The sequence below is a fragment of the Schistocerca cancellata genome, chromosome 6, assembly GCF_023864275.1.
Source record: "Schistocerca cancellata isolate TAMUIC-IGC-003103 chromosome 6, iqSchCanc2.1, whole genome shotgun sequence".
Lineage (NCBI taxonomy): Eukaryota > Metazoa > Arthropoda > Insecta > Orthoptera > Acrididae > Schistocerca > Schistocerca cancellata.
In genome coordinates this window covers 692,702,660-692,726,264 of record NC_064631.1, presented here as the reverse complement: position 1 = coordinate 692,726,264, position 23,605 = coordinate 692,702,660, and the positions used below count along the sequence as shown (strand labels likewise).

Below are 23,605 nucleotides of genomic sequence, written 5' to 3'. Positions count from 1 at the left end.
ACAGGGTTGTAGCCTGTCCCCGATGTTATTCAATCTGTATATTGAGCAAGCAGTAAAGGAAACAAAAGAAAAATTCGGAGTAGGTATTAAAGTCCATGGAGAAGATATAAAAATGTTGAGGTTCGCCGATGACATTGTAATTCTGTCAGAGACAGCAAAGGACTTGGAAGAGCAATTGAACGGAATGGACAGTGTCTTGAAAGGAGGATATAAGATGAACATCAACAAGAGCAAAACGAGGATAATGGAATGTAGTCAAATTAAGTCGGGTGATGCTGAGGGAATTAGATTAGGAAATGAGACGCTTAAAGTAGTAAAGGAGTTTTGGTATTTGGGGAGCAAAATAACTAATGATGGTCGAAGTAGAGAAGATATAAAATGTAGACTGGCAATGGCAAGGAAAGCGTTTCTGAAGAAGAGAAATTTGTTAACATCGAGTATAGATTTAAGTGTCAGGAAGTCGTTTCTGCAAGTATTTGTATGGAGTGTAGCCATGTATGGAAGTGAAACATGGACGATAAATAGTTTGGACAAGAAGATTATAGAAGCTTTCGAAATGTGGTGCTACAGAATAATGCTGAAGATTAGATGGGTAGATCACATAACTAATGAGGAGGTATTGAATAGAATTGGGGAGAAGAGGAGTTTGTGGCACAACTTGACATGAAGAAGGGACCGGTTGGTAGGACATGGTCTGAGGCATCAAGGGATCACAAATTTAGCATTGGAAGTCAGCGTGGAGGGTAAAAATCGTAGAGGGAGACCAAGAGATGAGTACACTAAGCAGATTCAGAAGGATGTAGGTTGCAGCAAGTACTGGGAGATGAAGAAGCTTGCACAGGATAGAGTAGCATGGAGAGCTGCATCAAACCAGCCTCAGGACTGAAAACAACAACAACAACAACAACAACTGCAAAGAGTTGGCCACAGAGTGAATCCAGAAAAGAATTGTCTGCATTTTTATTTCAATCAAGCTGTGGCAGTTATTGATGCATCATTGTTTTTGTTCAGGAATCTAGGTGTGCGGTACAGACTTTGTGCACACTTTTCTCTTCTTCAAAACATTCTGAAGAATGTCTTGGACACTTCATTTTGACATGTTCAATTCATTGCACTATCATGATTTGTGACACAACACTAACACACTGACAGCTGCTCACAGTTGACAAGTCAAATGCACATTTGTTGTTTACAGCTTTTAGTTCGGGCTGTCATTGTAGTTACTGCACTGGCTTTAGTTATATGTGAGGAGTAAAATCAGTTCTCAAAACTTTGTGGACAGATGGTATACAGCCACGTGGTTGTTAACTCATCTTTTATCGCATGGAGTTAATTGTCAGTGTTAAAATGCCTGAAGGTGGAAGAGGATTAGTCCACCAAAACTGGAGCACTTAATAAAGGACATTTATGCACTAAATAAAATTAATAAACTTCCTTCATCTTTGCAGTCAGCATATTTGATTATACTGTTCAAATTTGAAATTATAAAACTTTACAATTTGAAGTCATTTTAGAATCCCCATGTTATATGAATCAAATGGTGAAAAGTAATAATTCTTTGGACTGCACATTGCTAGGTGCGGAAGACATTCTGCTGCGGGTCCTTCATTGTGCAAGCAGTGTTCATGATGGTAGTGGCATATGTGATGAAGCCTGTTGCTGCAGTTGCCTCACTCACCACTGGTGTTGGGATTGGTGCCTTCGCCTACTCTAGCTTCTTGTGAGTTTGCAGCACAATTTTTGATAGACACTTGGTGATGAACTCAAGAAATTTTTGTACCTGTAAATATGCTTAAGTCTTTTAAACTCTAGTCATATTTACATAATAACTGCAGAAAATTGTGACACTTGATTTAGTGTGTTTATGTAGAGAAAAAAAAAAATTCATTAATGTCGATTCACCCATTTCCATTTTTTGTTTCAGTGTTGTTTCAGATGGAGAATTCACTTGAGAAAAGTTTATAAATATTATAAGGAGAAAGAATCTTATTAAAATCCTTCAGGGTGTGCTGCAACATCATCTTATAAATATTTAAAAGGTGTTACTGTAATACTAAAATGATGTTTTGGCCATATTGCAGCAGCTTTCCCTGAACAATAAACTGATTTAGATGAAGGATGAGTGCTTCTTTACATTGAATTTTTATGGTGTTAGAAGATCTTGAAAATTAATTTTTCACGTTTCTGTTGGCACAGCAGTACCACTACTAGTTGTAGAAGGGAGAGAGGTTGTATATGGCAGACTGTTTGTGTGTTACATACCTTGCAGGTAATTGGTAACCCACTGCAAATCAGCACCAAGCTCATGTTTTTTCCTGCTGTTACTCACAAAAAATTAATACTGGTTCTGCATGTGCTGTGTGCTCAGCTGGCCATTGCTACTCAGCTATTACTTTTGGCCCATCAAACCAGGATCATGACAGCCAGAATGAAAATTTCATCCAGATATTGCAGACAACAGTGTGAGTAGAACTGAATGTGACTTAAAACAGTTTGCTCAAAATATTGCTCAAGAATGACTACTACTATCAGGAGAAAGGGAGGAATTGGGAGTTCTTGTTGCCACTGCATCTGTTAATAATATTTACAATGCCAGGCAAAGTAAGTTTATGAAAATATAACCATACCAGTTATATGTCAGATGACATTCATTTCTGAAGGATGGCAACTGTCCCTTCTGTTAGCTTACTTGTGAAGGGAGACTTTGGGTGCATGGAGAAGGCAGAGCTGACTAAGTTCCATCAGCACCTTAACAGTCTGCATAAGAATATTAGTTTGTACAGAAATGAGAAACTAATGGTGTTATTCATTCATAGACAAGGAGTTCCAGTTAAGATCAGTGACAAATCGGAACAAAAGGTTCAAAGCAAACCAACCCATACCAACAGTCCCTACATGCTGAATACCTCCACCACCCAGCTCAGAAATGCTTCATTCTATGTAAGCTGACAGCCTGCATTCGCCACATTAGCAGTTCAAATAAAGTCAAACAACAACATCTTAAATAAAAGAAAAAGAGTCTTGGGAGTAGAAACCATAACATAGGGGTTGTCTGGAAAGTAATGTGTAGCTCTTTTTCCCCTGCCCTCCCCCCCCCCCACCCACCCACCCACCACCCTCCCATAAAATAGATTTAATAACTTAAAATTCTTTGAAGTATGCCCCTTTTGCATTGTTGCTGTATGGCAGCAGCAGCACCATTGTTGTACCAATATTTATCAGGTAAACCATGACAACAATGGCAGTGTGAGCCGGCGCATTGTCTTGGTGCAGTTTCCACAATGTGGGGAACTCCTTTCAGATGCAGGTGACCCTGTGATTCAGTCTCTATGCAGTTTCCACAATGTGCGGAACTCCTTTCAGATGATGGTGACCCTGTGATTCAGTCTCTGGAACACGACCTTGTGTAAATTTGAGCATTGTCAGTGTGACCAGGGGGTATGAACCCATGGTACATCATCCGCTTTGCTTTAAAAAGAAGCAATGAGCACTGACTTCACCTGGGACTTCCTCATGCAAGCCTTATTCTGGCATTATGACATCATGTGCCATTCCACACTCTACTTCTCTGACTGTGGATCATGCTGAAAGCCCCATGACTCATCCCAAGTGATCACACTGTCCAGGAAATTGGGATCATCTTCACAGAGTTGCTAGAGTTCTTCACACACTTCCACTCGGTGTTGCTTTTGCAGTCGGTGAAAACTCTGGGCACAAATTTTATGCAAATCTTCCGCATGGTCAAGTCTTCCAATGCAATCTCATGAGCTACCATTTTTGGCAAGTCCATGAAGTGAACACTTATTAACTGGCACACATGAGTCACAAGCCATCCATCTGTGATGTTGATGGGAATTCTGCATGGGCCTCATCAATTACCTCCTCTCGACCTTCTCTAAACACCTTGTGCCACCTGTTTGACTGCAGTCTGGAAAGGTATTCATCCCTGAAGGCTTCTTTAAGCATTCCAAAAGTTTCCAGCAGCATCTTGTTGAGCTTCAGGCAAAACGTTATCATATGGCACTGCTCGAAAGTTTTCTCCATCATAAGTTTGACACAACTACTACATAGAGGTTCACAGAAGAAGCACCCTTACCCTCCAAGAACACAGAGGCAATTAAGTGACCCATCACTGGAAAGCTCTAAGGGTCCCTCCCACCCTCCACAACTGGTCTGACCACTCTATGACATATAGTCGCATAAAAAAAAAGAAAGCAATGCATTACTTTCCAGGTACGCCTTGTATTTATAGGTATGAGACAGCTGCTCATCATCTTCAGGTGTGACTGTGGCTAGCTGATGTGGCTTGCCAGTTTATACACTGATTTGCTAGAAAAGCCCAGGTGCCAAGAGGCAAGGCCATAATGTCATCACAGAAATATTGACATCTTGATCCTCCTACTGGAGGACTCAGGATCTGCAGCCCAGAGAAGCCCAGCTGCAATCCTTGCAATCCTTGACCAACAATCAATGCCATAGCGTCACCAGTGCTGGTTCCCATGCTTTACTGAACTGGAATCTTGTGTCTCTGTTGTGTGTAGCTGAAAGATATTGCTCTCTCTGTATTTTATGCCATGTCTTGTATGAAGACAGTGTTCTGCAACAGCAGATTTTTCTGACAGACCTAACCTGCTATGACATCTGTGTTCATTGCATCTATCTTTAACAGTGTGACACATCTGGCCAATGAATAATTTCCCATACTGACACAGTAACTTGCACATTCCTGGTATCCTTAGACTTAGCTTGATACACCACATCAGGTCTGTCAAAAAAATCTGTTGTAACTAATCTGTTGGCATTCTGGCCAGAGCTGCCAGATACAGCAACCATGTGTGCGTAAGATGTGCTTGCTTGTGTGAAAGCCTGTGCGCATTTTCTCTTCTGAAGAAGGCTTTGGCCAGAAACTCAGCATGTAACAGTCTTTTTGTTTTGCCTGTCTTCAACTGAGCATGTCATCTTTACAGTGTGTAGCAATCTATCCTTTTCATGATACTGTTGAGAAATTCTGTTGTTTGTTGTCATTAAACATTGTTATGATACAGAATATGACGTGAACTACAAACAGAACAATATCTTCTCATCTATCTCCACATACTAGGACTCTGTCATTAAATAAGCAGTTGAAGTACATATAATTAATGGTATAATTAAAAGAGATACTAAGTTTCAGCTCAGCAAAGTGTGGGAACCAGCACTGGTGGCACTAAGGCATCGTCAATCACATACAAACAAATTCACTGAGATGGGAGATCAAAGCCAGAACAGCTAAGCAAGGCACCAAACCCTTGCCTACGTGTGTACACTGGCGTCCACAGCTTGCTACCAGGACTTCTCGCACCACGCGTGCAGGATCCGTGGTTTGTTTCTCTGTCAGGTTCCTCTGGATGTCAACGACACCTGCAGTGACATTGTAGCCCTGCCTCTTGGCACCTGCACTTTTCTAGTGAACCAGCATGTAATTGATGAGCCACAACAGCTAGCTGCAGTCCCAGCTGAAGATGGCGAGCAACTGCATCATGTGTATTTTCCAATATATCATCTGGCACAGCAGCCAAGAACCTTTCAAACAATAATGAGGAAGGTAATAAAAAGTGCCAAAATGGTGGAAAATGACAAATACATAAAGAACACAGCCAATAAAATGATAGCTTTTTGGGATATTGTAAAGAAAGAAACAGAAAGTAACTAAATTAAATTTAATAACATACTGATGAATGACACTTCAGAAACTATCAACAAACTGAAGGATGTAGCTAATGTTTCCAGCAGTTATTCTGTTAATGTAGTGGAAAACATCACTGAGCATAATTTCATCTATAAACATCATACACCTGACATCAAAAATTGAGCACGCAGATAACACAATATGCCAACAAATATACTGGAAGTACAACAAGAAATCAAGTTCATAACATCAAAACACTCATTAAAAATAGACAATATACCAGATTTTGTTATAAAAGATGTGCAGACACATTCTTTGAACCACTGATTTATTTTGTAAATTAGATTTCAACTGGCAACATTTCAACATTCTTAAAAATTGCTAAAGTGAAGCAACTTCACAAGAAAAGGAAGCCAAGAAGAGCTGTCAAACCACAGCTCTATCTCTCTGCTGTCTGTATTTTCAAAAGTTGTAGACAAACTTTTTTTTGTAAAACACTATCTACTTTGTTAAATAAATATAAAGTACTAATAACAATAATATGAAACAGGATGGATTGCTAATAATCAAATAGAGTAGGCATTAAGCGGCAGTGATGCACATTTAAAGCATATTTAAAAGTGGACTGAGCTTGGACACAATCTTTCCTCAGAGGTATAATAATACACACACACAACTTATACAAACGTGGCTACATCTCCACAAGCTATATCCAGGTGCTAAGGCTGATGGTTGTGAGCAGTGATTTTGGCTGGTGTGGGCAGTGGGGAGGTCAGAAGAGGCGGAGCTCAGGGAGGCGGAGAGACAGCAGGGTGAGAATGGGGGAAAGTGTAGTAGTTCTGCATGTGGAAATGTGCAGCAACGTGCTGGCCACAGGATGGCGAGCTTCTAGGTTAGCATTGGAAGAGCTGTACTTGCAGGAGCAGGAAGGGGAGAAGCAGAGAGAAGGAAAGGACTGTGCAGATGCACTTTAGGAATAGAAGGTGTATTTGGGGCTGAGAGGGGGCAGGGGATGAGAAAGGCAGGTAGAGGTCAGGCACTAGCAAACATTGAGCCCAGCAAGGTTACAGGAATGATGGAAATGTCACAGGGAGTAATTCAGAAAATCTGATGTTAGTGGGAAGAATCCAGATGGCGCCTCCTGTGAAGCAGTCAGTGAAGTCAAGCACATCATGTTACATATCAGCTCAACAGCTAGGCAGTCCAGCTGTCTCTTGGTCATAATTTGTTGATGACCATTCTTGTGGACAGAAAGCTTGTTAGTGGACATGCCCTTGTAGAAAGCTGCACAGTGTTTGAAGCTAAGTTGGAAGACAACATGGCTGCTTGCACAGGTGACCCTGTGTTGATGAGGTAGGAGGTGCCTATCACAAGACTGGAGCAGGGTGGTCATGTAAGTGTGTATAGGATAGGTCTTGGGTCTTGATATGTCACAGGGACATAAGCTGTGGAGCAAGGGGTTATGAACAAGTTGGGATAAGGATAGACAGGGAAATTGCATAGGTCCCATGGGCAGCAGAATACCTCTGTGAAAGGGTTGCGAGAGGGGAGATAGTGGGGAGGATATTCCTCATTCCTGGGCCCTAGAGAGGATATTCTTCATTCTAGGGCCCTACAGGAAGAAGTTGAAACTCTGGTGGAGTACATGATTCAGTTGCTCCAGTCTTGGGTGGTACTGAGTCATAGATGATGCTCCTTTGTGGCTAGTCAGTGAGTATGTGGGAGATGGTAGGTGACTGGTGAGACAAGGTGTGGGTTATCTGTTTCTGTATGAAGTGGGAAGGGTAATTTTGGTCTGTGAAGGCCTCAACAAGACTCTTAGCATATTTGCAGTGGGACTGCTCGTCTTTGCAGATGAGATGACCATGGTTAGGCTGTTTTGAAAGGACTTCTTGGTGTGAAATGGATGGCAGCTGTCAAAATGGAGGTACTATAGGTGGTTGGTAGAAACTGATGGTGCCATCCATCAAGCAAGGTAGCTTGTTGGACTGTGCAATGCCAGGTGCAGTGAATGGTGGAGATGGTATTGAGATTCTGGAGGAACGTGGATAGGGTGCCCTCACCCTTAGTCCAGATCATGAAGATGTCATCAGTTAATTTGAACCATGTTAATGTTTGGTATTCTGTGTGGATAGAAAGGATTCCTCTGGATGACTTATGAAGGTTTTTGCTTAGGATGGTGCCATGTGGCTGCCCATGGCCGTATTGGGATCTGTTTGTAGCTATTCAGTCAGTCAAAATGATATAGTGTTTGTAACTGATGCCTTCAAAGGAGAAGTAATTGTCGGCGAGGATATAGTTGGTCATGGTGAAGGATGTTTTAGATGTGGAGTCAGTCAAGCATTGGGAAGGGTAGTTTTCTGAGGTGGAAAAGCTATGGGCATTGAGGATGTTGCTGACAGGTAGAACGGCCACCCAAGTGCATTAGTGTAGTTCATGCTTAGTGTTGCTACCAGGATAGGTAGGATGTATAAGGTATATCTGTAGGATATATAAGGGATGTGAACAGCATCAGATGATGAGGTGTCACAGTGAAGGACAAGGGGAGAAAGGAGCCTCCTTGTGTGTCTCTATTTGGCAGGGTGGTCGAGTCACATAATATCCAATTTTTGGGTCATTCACAACTTTTTCAAATTAATGTTTTTTTAATGAAAGATGCTGCAAAGCAGCAGATATAACCTAAGTGTCCAATTATTAAAAATTACATAAACATCCTAGCAAATATCCTCCATTCATAACATAACTATCTGATTGTTTCAACAGGAATTTAATTGACTTTTGCAAAAGATAGATTATAGTATCATTTAACGGATGAATTGGATACATCAATCCAAGACATATCACCAGTGGTGTCAGTTAACTGGATGTCATTACAATAAAAATAACATTAATACTTCCATGTATAATAAACAGACCCAAAGTTCTTGATCATAAATTGTAACCTGGCAATATTAGTATATATTCTTCCAATTTATTCTGTCCTGGTGCAGCAGAAAAATTCACAATATTTCACAGCCATTAATTACATTTTGCTGATAATTCAAATCCAGTCTTCAATATCACAATTTAGCAAATTTTTAAGCCACAACTTTACTGGCAGCAGTTACTGTTCTGGGCTTTGCACTGGATCTTATATAAAAATGTAACAATCCATAATGCCAAACTCATTATTAGAACAGATACTTTTCTATTGTTGTAATGATAATTACATATTCACAAAAACTTAAGTGTAATAATATGTTTTACAATAATGAGGAATTTGTTTGATACAGTTTTTTCTTAAATAATTTTTTTTCATACAAAATTTCGTATAAACAATAATTGGAAACAAGTATTTCTTAAAAAGTATAATTTTCTACTAAATAACATAATTACTTCAGTTATTAACATTTACGTATGTTCTCACACAACAATTACATTTTTTTTTACTTTTTCTTTGTACTTTGTGTTATACATTATTAAACAGTCTTGACATTTCTAAGCCTTTATTCTGGAACTTACAAAATGACAGTTCTATGTGAAAATAGCTATACTACAAAACTGAATTACGATGGAATGCTGAAAAGTAATGTCTCCAAATTTTTTGTGTGATATGAAAATTCTTAAGGCATTTGAAATAAAGCAAACATTATTAACATCCTACATCTTTATTCTTCGTGTCTACATATTTGCAACCCTCTGATGCTATAGGGTTCCAAATTATAGTGTGTAACATGGCAGTGTGTAATGTGACTATGTTGGTGTGTGAGAAATAGCATGTAATAGATTTTTGAACTGAAAGTTCATGCACACTTGGGGCACCCTGTCCTTTAGTGAGACAAAGCCAGACTACAAACGAGTGCTGTGACATTTACACAGTCCAATGCCTTAAGTTCTGTGTCATCAATCATCTCTCATACAATCCCAACTTGGCCCCATCCAACTTCCACCTGTTTCCAAAACTTTAAGAAAGCTCCAAAGACTTCGCTTTGATGGTGCTGTAGTGGTGCAAGCAGAGATGAGGTTGTGATTCTGTCAACAAAGTCAAACATTCTGCAGTGATAGTATCAACAAACTGGTCTCTCATTGGGAAAAATGTGATCACTGCTAGGGAGGCTAAATTGAGAAAAAATATGTGTACATGAAGAATAGAGATGTATAATGTTAATAATGTCTGTTTTATTTAAAAATCTCTAAGAGTTTTCACATAAAAAATTTGTTGATATTACTTTTCAGCACTCCTTTGTAATTTCCTTTCAGTTTTGACTATTTTTATAGCTTATTATACAGTCATAACTATGATACTAATTGTTTTGTTGATGGCACAGAGAATTTAGCATCAATAGGTATATAAGCTATGATTCCTCCATAAAACGTTAAATAATATGTAATAAATGTGAATTGTGTTTATAAGAAAGTACAGTACTCGATACCATTTGTTTTGAGTAAGACATTAAAGCAGTATACTGCATACTCCAATATGAGATTGTGGCTGTTGTTTTAAACCATATAATTATAACAGAGGTAGAAGGGTACTGCTGGTCAAAAGGTTGTGAGACTTTCTAATTGTTATATGTGTTTATGTGCCATCAACCTCTCATGTGAAGGTAAATCTATGTATTGCTTATTTTTGTTGTTTCCATTTTCCACTTTTAATTATTGTAATATAACAAATTAATCATATTCAATTAGAAATGATCAAATTTTCTTGCTTCCAAAAGATAAACTGTAATTTTAGGAATAATATATCTTTGTACAATGCTGTTCTTTGTTTAATGTTAATGTTGCCGGTGAAAGCAAGTGGGTAGAATACTTTTCTACTTATGAAACAGTGGCAGAGAGACCCAGACAACCAAACAGTGGCAGAGAGGACCAGGCAGCCACAAAACATTAGCTTTTGGAACCATCATTTGCTAAAATGTGAGGAAAGAGTTTTGAGAAATGAGCTTATCTGGAAATTAATTTCACCCAGCTGCTGAAGTCAAGAAAGATACAGCAGAGCAGACCATGAGGGAAATCAGTGACAAGGTAGCAAAAGGTGAGGTTCGAAAAGAACAGATGCTACGAGGTGCATTCAAGTTCTAAGGCCTCCAATTTTTTTTCTAATTAACTACTCAACCGAAATCGATGAAACTGGCGTTACTTCTCAACGTAATCGCCCTGCAGACGTACACATTTTTCACAACACTGACACCATGATTCCATGGCAGCGGCAAAGGCTTCTTTAGGAGTCTGTTTTGACCACTGGAAAACCGCTGAGGCAATAGCAGCACGGCTGGTGAATGTGCGGCCACGGAAAGTGTCTTTCATTGTTGGAAAAAGCCAAAAGTCACTAGGAGCCAGGTCAGGTGAGTAGGGAGCATGAGGAATCACTTCAAAGTTGTTATCATGAAGAAACTGTTGTGTAACGTTAGCTCGATGTGCGGGTGCGTTGTCTTGGTGAAACAGCACACGCGCAGCCCTTCCCGGACGTTTTTGTTACAGTGCAGGAAGGAATTTGTTCTTCAAAACAATTTCATAGGATGCACCTGTTATCGTAGTGCCCTTTGGAACGCAATGGGTAAGGATTACGCCCCCGCTGTCCCAGAACATGGACACCATCATTTTTTCAGCACTGGCGGTTACCTGAAATTGTTTTGGTGGCGGTGAATCTGTGTGCTTCCATCGAGCTGACTGGCGCTTTGTTTCTGGATTGAAAAATGGCATCCATGTCTCATCCATTGTCACAACCGACGAAAAGAAAGTCCCATTCATGCTGTCGTTGCGCGTCAACATTGCTTGGCAACGTGCCACACGGGCAGCCATGTGGTCGTCCGTCAGCATTCATGGCACCCACGTGGATGACACTTTTCGCATTTTCAGGTCATCATGCAGGATTTTGTGTACAGAACCCACAGAAATGCCAACTCTGGAGGCGATCCCCCAAAACAATTCTCTCCACTTTCTCAATCATGTCGTCAGACCGGCTTGTGCGAGCCCGAGGTTGTTTCGGTTTGTTGTCACACGATGTTCTGCCTTCATTAAACTGTCGCACTCACAAACGCATTTTCGACACATCCATAACTCCATCACCACATGTCTCCTTCAACTGTCGATGAATTTCAATTGGTTTCACACCACGCAAATTCAGAAAACGAATGATTGCACGCTGTTCAAGTAAGGAAAACGTCGCCATTTTAAGTATTTAAAACAGTCCTCATTCTTGCCGCTTGCGATAAAATTCCATCTGTCATACGGTGCTGCCATCTGTGGGACGTATTGACAATGAACGCGGCCTCATGTTAAAACAATGCGCATGTTTCTATCTCTTTCCAGTCCGGAGAAAAAAAAATCGGAGGCCTTAGAACTTGAATGCACCTCGTAAAAGTGACAGAAATGCTGGCTGACAAATCAGAGTAGATGAGGATAGACTGGAAATGGAAGCATAGTTGAGACAAATATGGAAAGAAACAGAGGCAGAAGAGAGACCATGTAAACGATGGAGAGGAAGCAGTTAGGAAGCAAAAAGAGTACATTGCCCAGTCCTTTCATCTCGTGTGCTAAATGAAAGAATTTGTTGTTCCAAAAGCTGGCAATTGTGTAATTGCCTTTGTGTTCTGTCTGATGCTCCTGCTTGTTAATTACTTTATTTCCTTTCAATATTTAATTCTAGTTTCATTTTAGTGTATACTTAATAAAATGTCTGACATGTTGCAGTGTGAACCCACTGGATATTGCCCCGCAGTATGCTAGCATCATTGTGGGCCTGAGCAACACAGCAGGAACAGTGCCTGGCATTGTCAGTCCTATCCTCATCGGCCACATTGTTCCTAACAGGGTCAGTTTTATACAAGAATCTGAAAAGTATAAGCTATTCAAATAAAGTTTTGCATCATATGTGTGTCTGTGAATATTTGTGGACCTGAATGCAAGAAAAAGACATAATGAAAGAAGAGGCCTAATGAAATTAAAAATATACGCTACTGTGGAAGAAAAACAAAACAGTAATCAAGAAAGTAAAGACAATGTTCTTGAAAGTGCACGGGTGTGAAATCAAGATCTGCTGCTGGGTAACCTTCAATACTGGATTGTTCCATCCAATTTATTTAACATGCTTGGATCCTCCTTGGTGTTCTGATATTGCTACTCAAGTCTGTCCCACTCTTCAATGGCAGTCCTCCAGGGATCATCCAGTTTGTGAGGCAGCTTCTTGCGATGATGCACTGCAAATTTAGCTGGTCTCAGACTTACTCTGTTGGGCTCAAGTCAACAGATTTTTGAGACAGTTTCATTTGGCTAAGTCTTATTTCCTGTGGGAAGATGTTCACAAAGTGGGCATAAAGTATTCATGTATTCTTTAGAGATGAACTCATCACCGAAATGTTGACTTTAGGACTGGACAGTAGGCTGGAAGGTCCTGTCCTGATACTACATAACCCTAGAAGCACCCTTGATAGCAACAAGAGGTGCTTGATATCTGTGCGTGATACTGGCCCAAAATATGACAACCAACCTGCTAAACCCATATGCCTTTGTACCTGACTGGCTCCTCACTCCTCTTCAATGATTGTCAGGCATCAGAAAAAACCTGCACACTTTGGTGGAGAGAACCTGAGACTACTGACTCAGGGCCGTACCAGGTGTTCCCTTGTCCACCTTCTTCGAGCACCAGCCCTCCCAGTTGACTCCACAATGGCAGCAAACAGTTCGGTTCAATTCTCATGAGGTTATCTGCAAACCATAACTTGTAGATGATGGCTGTCAGTGTGTGTTGCTGACCTTGGTTGACCTGTGTGAGGCAGGTCTTCAGTGTTTTGTGTCTCACAGTAGCAGCTAAATTTTCAAACGTCAGTGCTGTGTTGTTGGGGAGACTGTTGTAGTTTGGTCATAGTGTAACCAGGAGAACTTGTTTGTTTCTAAGAACATCACCTAGAGTGCAAAGCTGAAGTGATTCATGTATTACTCATGAGGGCACTCTCCCAACATGTCTCTGTAGTGCTGTGAGACCGAATGTGGATTTATAAGGCAGTTACGTGTTTGTGTCCTCAGCTGATTGTCTCCATAGATATTTCTCAGTATTTTGCAGGCATTTCGTCCATGAGGTATAGAAAAACATGAATACCACATTATTCTCTACTCCTTCCTGGATTATTCGTTGTTCAGATGGCAATATCCCATTTGAGTGCTGGCTAATTTGTGGATGATTGCCAGTACTGATACAGTGCTTTACCTTGGGCTTCTTTGTCTGCCTTTTCTCCACTCCAGACTTGAAAGCATTTGACAACTGGTGCAGAACAGCAAACACTCACCAATGTTCTTCCTCTGTCAGGTTAGATTGTATTGGCAATTCAGTAATTGCTTTCTTCTCTATATTGTCTACAGAGATTGTGCAGCCTGATTCTTTATTAATGGCACTAAACTGCCCTTTCTGGACTGGTTTGGCTGTCACTCTGCACATACTTTTAGGAATGAGGTGTGGCTGCTTATGACAGTAATCCAAAGTTTTTCTTGACTATCTAGAATGCTTATGATTGTCACTGGCATTAGATTTCTTTTGTGAGGCTTAGTAACTTTTTGTAGTTGACAAAAGCTTTATAATTTAACTGAGCATCTTGAGTGGTGACTGGAACTCATTTCATTGATCATGATGGGATAACAGTGTTTTCTATGGCAAACAACTGTCCAGAGCAATCTTTGTTATGTGTGATTGCTATAATAGCTTCATCAGTCTGTAGCTCTTGTCGTCCAGTCTGATTGCTTCTGATGTCTGCAAGAAGTCCCATCCGAAAATAACATTATGAATAGATTCCGCTAAAACAATCAATTCTGAGAGCTGCGTTCTGTCATTTAATTGTTCTTGCCAAACAAAGTTCCCATTTGCTTGATGTATTACCCATTTGCTATCTTAGGCACAATTGCTTCCATCTTATGGAACACAGTTTTCTTTAGCTGACAGTGATAAGCATTTGACTTTACTGAAAAGGAAGCTCCTGAGTTAATTAGCAGCCAGACAGATTATCTGTTGTTGATGATTGACTCAGTTAGATTTCCTAACATCTTGGTGACTGTCATCCATGGAAAATTTACATCTGTGGTGGTCTCATCTTCATAGATGGTCACCTTGTTTAGTTTTCTCAAATTTAGCTGCTAGATGAGCAGATGCTAACTCTATATGGTGCTGGGGAATGACTGCGGTGTGTTTGGAAGTGGTCTCATCCAGGGTGCGATAATGCTTTGTTCGACAGGTCCACGCTAATCATCTGCAGATGACTGGCGTGAATAGGAATGTAGTGATGATTGATGTCTTGCAGCATAATAGTCATCTTCTTTCTGTGCAGTAGCATACCATGTGTCCAGTGCAAACACAGTGAAAAGGTACCAACAAGTTCTCAGCCCTCCAAATGTCTGTTCTTCTATGAAGCGTAACACTTCACAAGAAGTTGGTTGTACATGCGTTGGTTGAATGCTGAATTGTTCTCTGATGGTTGTGGCGGAAGCGTTAGTTAACCAAGTTCATTCTTCGTGGCTCATTTGGTTGGTGGTGGAGATTGTTTCTGAAGATTGATACACATCCTCTTCAACTTTCTCTATTACCTCTTGACATATTTGGTCAACATTCATGGCTGCTATCTTTTACATACTCAGTCAAACATTTCTGGCTGCAGTACACTGCTGTATCTCATTTCTAGAACTGAAACCACACTGCGAGCAGCTGCCCCAGTGCATGATGGGAGTGGCGACTGGGTGGGGATAAGGAGGAGGCTCAGGTGGGGAGGGGGAGGGATAGTATGGTGGGAGTGGCGGACAGTGAAGTGTTGCAGTTTAGACGGAGGGCAGGAGAGAAGGTGCGGAGTAGTGGAAAGGAGAGAAATAAAAAGAAATTAAAAGACTGGGTTTGGTGGTGAAATGACGGCTGTGTAGTGCTGGAATGGGAACAGGGAGGGGGCTGTATGGGTGAGGACAGTGACTAACGAAGGTTGAGGCCAGAAGGGTTACGGGAACGTAGGATGTATTGCAGGGAAAGTTATCCTACATTCCTGTAACCCTCCTGACCTCAACCTTCGTTAGTCACTGTCCTCACCCATCCAGCCCCCTCCCTGTTCCCAATCCAGCACTACACAGCCGTCATTTCACCGCCACACCCAGTCTTTTAATTTCTTTTTATTTTTCTCCTTTCTGCTAATTACCCCCTCCCCTCTCCGCACCTTCTCTCCTGCCCTCCATCTAATCTGCAACACTTCACTATCTGACACTCCCACCATACTATCCCTCCCCCTCCCTGCCCCAGCCTCTTCCTTACCCCCACCCAGTCGCCACTCCCATCATGCACTGGTGCTGCTGCTCGCAGTGTGGTTTCAGCTCTCTGAGACTGCTGACAAAGGCCTTAATGGCTGAAAGCCATAATTGTGTGAATCTTTTTGTTGTGCCTATCGCGACTCAGCATATCTGCTATATGGTGAGTAGCAACTTTCCTTCTCTGGTATTGTTACCGTCTCTAATGACCTCGTTGTCAACGGGACGTTAAACACTAATCACCACCACCACCCTGGTATTGTTACATTCCATCCTGGATTTTCCATTGTTCCATTTCTTACTAGATGGTATATGAGGGAGGTGAGCTCATGGTGACCTTCCACACGTGGTGTAGGAATCACATTCAGCAGTTTGTCATACCTCTGTGGGCTTGCTATTTTCTGTTGCAATTCTGCTACTTGCCGGCACCAGTTGATGAATTCCTCTGTCACTGTAACATCCTTCACCAGAGGTTAGTACATGTCTTTAGTGAGTCCTTTCATCAAGTGTGAGATTTTCTCAGCTTCTATCATATTCAGCTTCACAAGGTGACATAGGACCAAAACATCCTGTATGTATGACTGTGTTGTTAGCCTATGATAGTGGGCCCTGTTCTTTAATTGTTCTTCCACTGAGCAGACTTGCTGCTGATTGTTGCCAAACTTTTCTTTAGTTGGACCTGGAATTTGTCCTAGTCATCAAGTTTCTGTTCATTGATCTTAAAGTACTGCTGGGCTGTAACATCCAAATGTAAGTACCCAATTGACAAGCATATCATGTCGTTCCACCTTTGTATTTGGCTACTCGGTCGAATCTCTTCAGCCATTTTGTTGGGTATTAACCAGTGTTGCCAGAATACACTGATGGATGCTTGATATGCAGCTAATTTGCAGCTGTTTTGGAATCTGTCTGTCTCATGAATATACAGATCATAGAAATGGTGTACTACTTCTTTTCTAGTTCCTATACATGTAGGCAACAGCTTTCACATTGCCTAATTGGAGCCACTTGCCTAATTAGAACCACTGTGATGTAAATGTTTTGAAGTACCTGGCATCCCCATAAACAATGTCAGGTTCAAATCACAATCAAGTTTGAATCTGGAGGCAAGATCATTAATGAAGTACTACGTTTAGTGCTGAAAGCATAGATTAGATTAGATTAGATTTACTTTCATTCCAATTGATCCGTAGTAAGGAGGTCCTCCAGGATGTGGAACATGTCAGAAAAACAACAATACATGACAAATATTTACAACTAAAACAAATAAGCTAATGTACCATTCCACAGGTCCCAAGTGGAATGATCATCATTTTTTAATGAACACTAAGAGTCATTTTACAAATACTAATGCACTGAATTTAAAATAAAAAAGTTTTTTATTTATTTATAAGGTAATAAACATGTAATACAACTACTGAAATACTTATTTACAATGAACACATTACTGCACTGAAATGGTGCAGAAGTTAGATTATACTTACACACAACCACACACACACACACACACACACACACACACACACACACACACAAATTTTCAGTGAACACATTACTGCACTGAAATTGTGCAGAAGTTATGTTGTATTTATATACAAATCAGTTGATTTTACTAAGAAATTCATCAATGGAGTAGAAGGAGTTGGCCACCAATAAATCCTCTAGGCTTCTCTTAAACTGAATTTCATTGGTTGTTAAGCTTTTTATGGCTGCTGGCAAGTTATTGATTATGTGTGTTCATGAATAATGCACACCCTTTTGTACAAGACTAAGTGACTTTAAATCCTTGTGAAGATTATTCTTATTTCTAGTATTGATTCCATGAATTGAGCTGTTGGTTTGAAAAAGTGATATATTTTTAATGACAAATTTCATTAAGGAATAAATATATTGGGAAGCTGTAGTTAGTATCCCTAGTTCCCTAAACAGGCTTCTGCAGGATGTTCTTGAGTTCACACCACATATAATTCTTACTGCACGTTTTTGTGCCCAGAAAACTTTAGCTTGGCTTGATGAATTACCCCAAAAAATAATCCCATATGACATTATGGAATGGAAGTAAGCATAGTATGCCAGCTTTTTCATTTTTATATCCCCTATGTCTGACAAAATTCGCATTGCAAACAGAGATTTGTTAAGACGCTTCAGCAGTTCTGTGGTGTGCTCCTCCCAGTTGAATTTATTATCGAGCTGTAATCCCAAGAATTTAACACTGTCCACTTCTTCTATCTTCTTGTCATCGTATGTTAGACATATACTCTTGGGACACCCCTTACAAGTTCTGAACTGCATGTAGTGTGTTTTTTTCAAAGTTTAGTGACAAAGAATTGGCTAGGAACCAGTGATTAATGTCCACAAATATTTTATTGGCTGATCTTTCTAAGACTACACTTGATTTGCTATTTATTGCAATGTTTGTATCATCGGCAAACAAAACAAACTTGGCATCTGGTAATGTTACTGATGAAAGGTCATTGATATACACAAGAAAAAGTAAGGGCCCCAAAATGGAACCTTGTGGGACCCCACATGTAATTAGTTCCCAGTTGGATGATGCCTGATAGCTTGATACATGTCTCTTTCCTAATAACACCCTTTGTTTCCTGCCAGAGATATAAGATTTGAACCATTTTGCAGCATTTCCTGTTACACTATAATATTCTAGTTTACTTAAAAGGATATTGTGACTTACACAGTCAAATGCCTTTGACAGATCACAAAATATACCAGTTGCCTGCAATTTTTTGTCTAATGAATTAAGCACATTTTCACTGTAAGTGTAGATAGCCTTCTCAATATCAGAACCTTTTAGAAATCCAAACTGTGACTTTGACAGTATATTGTTGTTGTTGTTGTTGTTGTTGTCTTTAGTTCTGAGACTGGTTTGATGCAGCTCTCCATGCTACTCTATCCTGTGCAAGCTTTTCATCTCCCAGTACCTACTGCAACCTACATCCTTCTGAATCTGCTTAGTGTATTCATCTCTTGGTCTCCCCCTACGATTTTTACCCTCCACACTGCCTTCCAATACTACATTGGTGATCCCTTGATGCCTCAGAACATGTCCTACCAACCGATCCCTTCTTCTGGTCAAGTTGTGCCACAAACTTCTCTTCTCCCAATCCTATTCAATACTTCCTCATTAGTTATGTGATCTACCCATCTAATCTTCAGCATTCTTCTGTAGCACCACATTTCAAAAGCTTCTATTCTCTTCGTGTCCAAACTATTTACCGTCCATGTTTCACTTCCATACATGGCTACACTCCATACAAATACTTTCAGAAATGACTTCCTGACACTTAAATCTATACTCGATGTTAACAAATTTCTCTTCTTCAGAAACGCTTTCCTTGCCATTGCCAGTCTACATTTTATGTCCTCTCTACTTCGACCATCATCAGTTATTTTGCTCCCCAAATAACAAAACTCCTTTACTACTTTAAGTGTCTCATTTCCTAATCTAATACCCTCAGCATCACCCAACTTAATTCGACTACATTCCATTATCCTCGTTTTGCTTTTGTTGATGTTCATCTTATATCCTCCCTTCAAGACACCATCCATTCCGTTCAACTGCTCTTCCAAGTCCTTTGCTGTCTCTGACAGAATTACAATGTCATCGGCGAACCTCAAAGTTTTTATTTGTTCTCCATGAATTTTAATACCTACTCCAAATTTTTCTTTTGTTTCCTTTACTGCTTGCTCAATATACAGATTGAATAACATTGGGGAGAGGTTGCAACCCTGTCTCACTCCCTTCCCAACCGCTGCTTCCCTCTCATGCCCCTCGACTCTTATAACTGCCATCTGGTTTCTGTACAAATTGTAAATAGCCTTTCGCTCCCTGTATTTTACCCCTGCCACCTTTAGAATTTGAAAGAGAGTATTCCAGTCCACATTGTCAAAAGCTTTCTCTAAGTCTACAAATGCTAGAAACGTAGGTTTGCCTTTCCTTAATCTTTCTTCTAAGATAAGTCGTAAGGTCAGTATTGCCTCATGTGTTCCAGTATTTCTACGGAATCCAAACTGATCTTCCCCGAGGTCGGCTTCTACTAGTTTTTCCATTCGTCTGTAAAGAATTCGTGTTAGTATTTTGCCGCTGTGGCTTATTAAACTGATTGTTCGGTAATTTTCACATCTGTCAACACCTGCTTTCTTTGGGATTGGAATGATTATATTCTTCTTGAAGTCGGAGGGTATTTCACCTGTTTCATACATCTTGCTCACCAGATGGTAGAGTTTTGTCAGGACTGGCTCTCCCAAGGCCGTCAGTAATTCTACTGGAATGTTGTCTACTCCGGGGGCCTTGTTTCGACTCAGGTCTTTCAGTGCTCTGTCAAACTCTTCACGCAGTATCGTATCTCCCATTTCATCTTCATCTACATCCTCTTCCATTTCCATAATATTGTCCTCAAGTACGTCGCCCTTGTATAGACCCTCTATATACTGCTTCCACCTTTCTGCTTTCCCTTCTTTGCTTAGAACTGGGTTTCCATCTGAGCTCTTGATGTTCTCTTATCTCCAAAGGTCTCTTTAATTTTCCTGTAGGCAGTATCTATCTTACCCCTAGTGAGATAAGCCTCTACATCCTTACATTTGTCCTCTAGCCATCCCTGCTTAGCCATTCTGCACTTCCTGTCGATCTCATTTTTGAGACGTTTGTATTCCTTTTTGCCTGCTTCATTTACTGCATTTTTATATTTTCTCCTTTCATCAATTAAATTCAATATTTCTTCTGTTACCCAAGGATTTCTACTAGCCCTCGTCTTTTTACCTACTTGATCCTCTGCTGCCTTCACTACTTCATCCCTCAAAGCTACCCATTCTTCTTCTACTGTATTTCTTTCCCCCATTGCTGTCAATTGTTCCTTTATGCTCTCCCTGAAACTCTCTACAACCTCTGGTTCTTTCAATTTATCCAGGTCCCATCTCCTTAAATTCCCACCTTTTTGCAGTTTCTTCAGTTTTAATCTACAGGTCATAACCAACAGATTTTGGTCAGAGTCCACATCTGCCCCTGGAAATGTCTTACAATTTAAAACCTGGTTCCTAAATCTCTGTCTTACCATTATATAATCTATCTGATACCTTTTAGTATCTCCAGGGTTCTTCCATGTATACAACCTTCTATCATGATTCTTAAACCAAGTGTTAGCTATGATTAAGTTGTGCTCTGTGCAAAATTCTACCAGGCGGCTTCCTCTTTCATTTCTTAGCCCCAATCCATATTCACCTACTACGTTTCCTTCTCTCCCTTTTCCTACACTCGAATTCCAGTCACCCATGACTATTAAATTTTCGTCTCCATTCACTATCTGAATAATTTCTTTTATTTCATCATACATTTCTTCAATTTCTTCGTCATCTGCAGAGCTAGTTGGCATATAAACTTGTACTACTGTAGTACGTGTGGGCTTTGTATCTATCTTGGCCACAATAATGCGTTCACTATGCTGTTTGTAGTAGCTTACCCGCATTCCTATTGTTTTATTCATTATTAAACCTACTCCTGCATTACCCCTATTTGACTTTGTGTTTATAACCCTGTAGTCACCTGACCAGAAGTCTTGTTCCTCCTGCCACCGAACTTCACTAATTCCCACTATATCTAACTTTAACCTATCCATGTCCCTTTTTAAATTTTCTAACCTACCTGCCCGATTAAGGGATCTGACATTCCACGCTCCGATCCGTAGAACGCCAATTTTCTTTCTCCTGATAACGACATCCTCTTGAGTAGTCCCCGCCCGGATATCCGAATGGGGGACTATTTTACCTCCGGAATATTTTACCCAAGAAGACGCCATCATCATTTAATCATACAGTAAAGCTGCATGCCCTCGGGAAAAATTACGGCCGTAGTTTCCCCCTGCTTTCAGCCGTTCGCAGTACCAGCACAGCAAGGCCGTTTTGGTTATTGTTACAAGGCCAGATCAGTCAATCATCCAGACTGTTGCCCCTGCAACTACTGAAAAAGCTGCTGCCCCTCTTCAGGAACCACACGTTTGTCTGGCCTCTCAACAGATACCCCTCCGTTGTGGTTGTACCTACGGTACGGCTATCTGTATCGCTGAGGCACGCAAGCCTCCCCACCAACGGCAAGGTCCATGGTTCATGGGGGGGGGGGGGACAGTATGTTATTTGAGATTGTTATTTGAGATAAGATGGTTATAAAGACGACTGTACATTACTTTTTCGAAAATTTTTGAGAATGCTGGCAACAGCGAAATTGGACAGAAATTTGATGCTATTTCTTTATCTCCCTTCTTAAACAATGGCTTAACTTCAGCATATTTCAGCCATTCAGGAAATATTCCACTGATAAACGACTGGTTACACAGATAGCTTAATATGTTACTTAGCTCAGAATCACATTCTTTAATTAACTTTGTTGATATTTCATCATACCCACTAGATGTTTTTGATTTTAAAGATTTTATGATGGACATTATTTCTGTTGGGGTAGTGAGGGTCAAATTCATATTATGGAAGTTACTTGAAATGTCTGGTCTAAGGTAATCCATAGCAGCATCTACCGAACCTGACAACCCCATCTTTTCAGTAACAGTTATAAAATGTTTGTTAAAAAGTTCTGCAACACTATACACATCTGTCACCAATGTATCATTTACTCTTAATGCTATTTGTTCCTCTTCATGTCTGGTTCTACCGGTCTCCTCCTTCACTATATCCCATATTGTCTTTATTTTGTTATCTGATATGACTATCTTTTCCTTGTAATATATTTGCTTTGACATCCGTATTACAGTCTTTAATATTTTGCAGTATTTCTTATAATGTGCTATATCATCAACATTGGAAATGTTTCGGATTGACAGATACAGTTTTCTTTTTGTTTTACAAGATACTCCTATTCCTTGAGTAATCCATGGCTTCTTTGTAGACTTTGCTCTAACCTTGGTAAGTTTTGGGGGAAAGCAGTGTTCGAATAAGGTAAGCACTTTATTAGCAAAAATGTTATATTTTTCATTCATGCCATGAGCACTGTAAACATCAGTCCAGTGAATGTCTCTGAGGAGTGTCCTAAAATAATCAATTTGTGGCGACAGTCGACTGCCAGTAACTTCACCGGCAAAGCGCAGAGTAAAAGGTCTTTGAGGACTCGAGGTTCTTTGGATGGATTCCTGTCTGCGTCTAGAGAGTGTACACATGTAGTGAAATTGTGCATTGTTTTTCTTGTGTTTCTGGAATAAACGAACCGTAATAAAAGTGCCTTAACGTAATAAGTTAGTATTTTTTGGTGCGTGGACCGTCACTATAGCCATAAAAACCCACATTGGTGACCCCGAGTCGCGAAAATACGTTGCAGTCGCTCGCTGTGTATCACCGGTTTCGCGCCAATAGACAATGTCGCAGCCTCCAGTTTTTACGGCAGTGCACGACGCCGCGACCACAGAATGGACATTCGACTGTGAAGCGCAACGCTTCACCCCGTGTGCCACTAATACACCGGGAATGTTCGTATCTCCCGTGTTTGCCTCGCCTGGCCGGACGACTCTAACCTCGGCCGGCATACCACACCGGGCGCTGTGCCCCTCATCGGCAGACAGCCTCACGATTTCTACTGCCCATCCCCAACCTGAACGCCCTGCAGTCGACGATCTCCGTCCTCACAACGCCGAACGGAACCGTGCCAGCTCATCGGCTACGCAAGCCCTCACC

General features: G+C 40.6%; 1 protein-coding gene across 1 annotated transcript in view; it reads left to right on the top strand.

Moving 5' to 3' along the window:
- LOC126088480 (sialin-like) overlaps positions 1-23,605 on the top strand; it is a 281,989-nt gene that overhangs the window by 234,765 nt on the left and 23,619 nt on the right. Inside the window, exons 8-9 of the mRNA XM_049906622.1 lie at positions 1,578-1,720; positions 12,344-12,464. Of these exons, the coding sequence (XP_049762579.1) occupies positions 1,578-1,720; positions 12,344-12,464 (264 nt within the window). The remainder of the gene's footprint in view (positions 1-1,577; positions 1,721-12,343; positions 12,465-23,605) is intronic.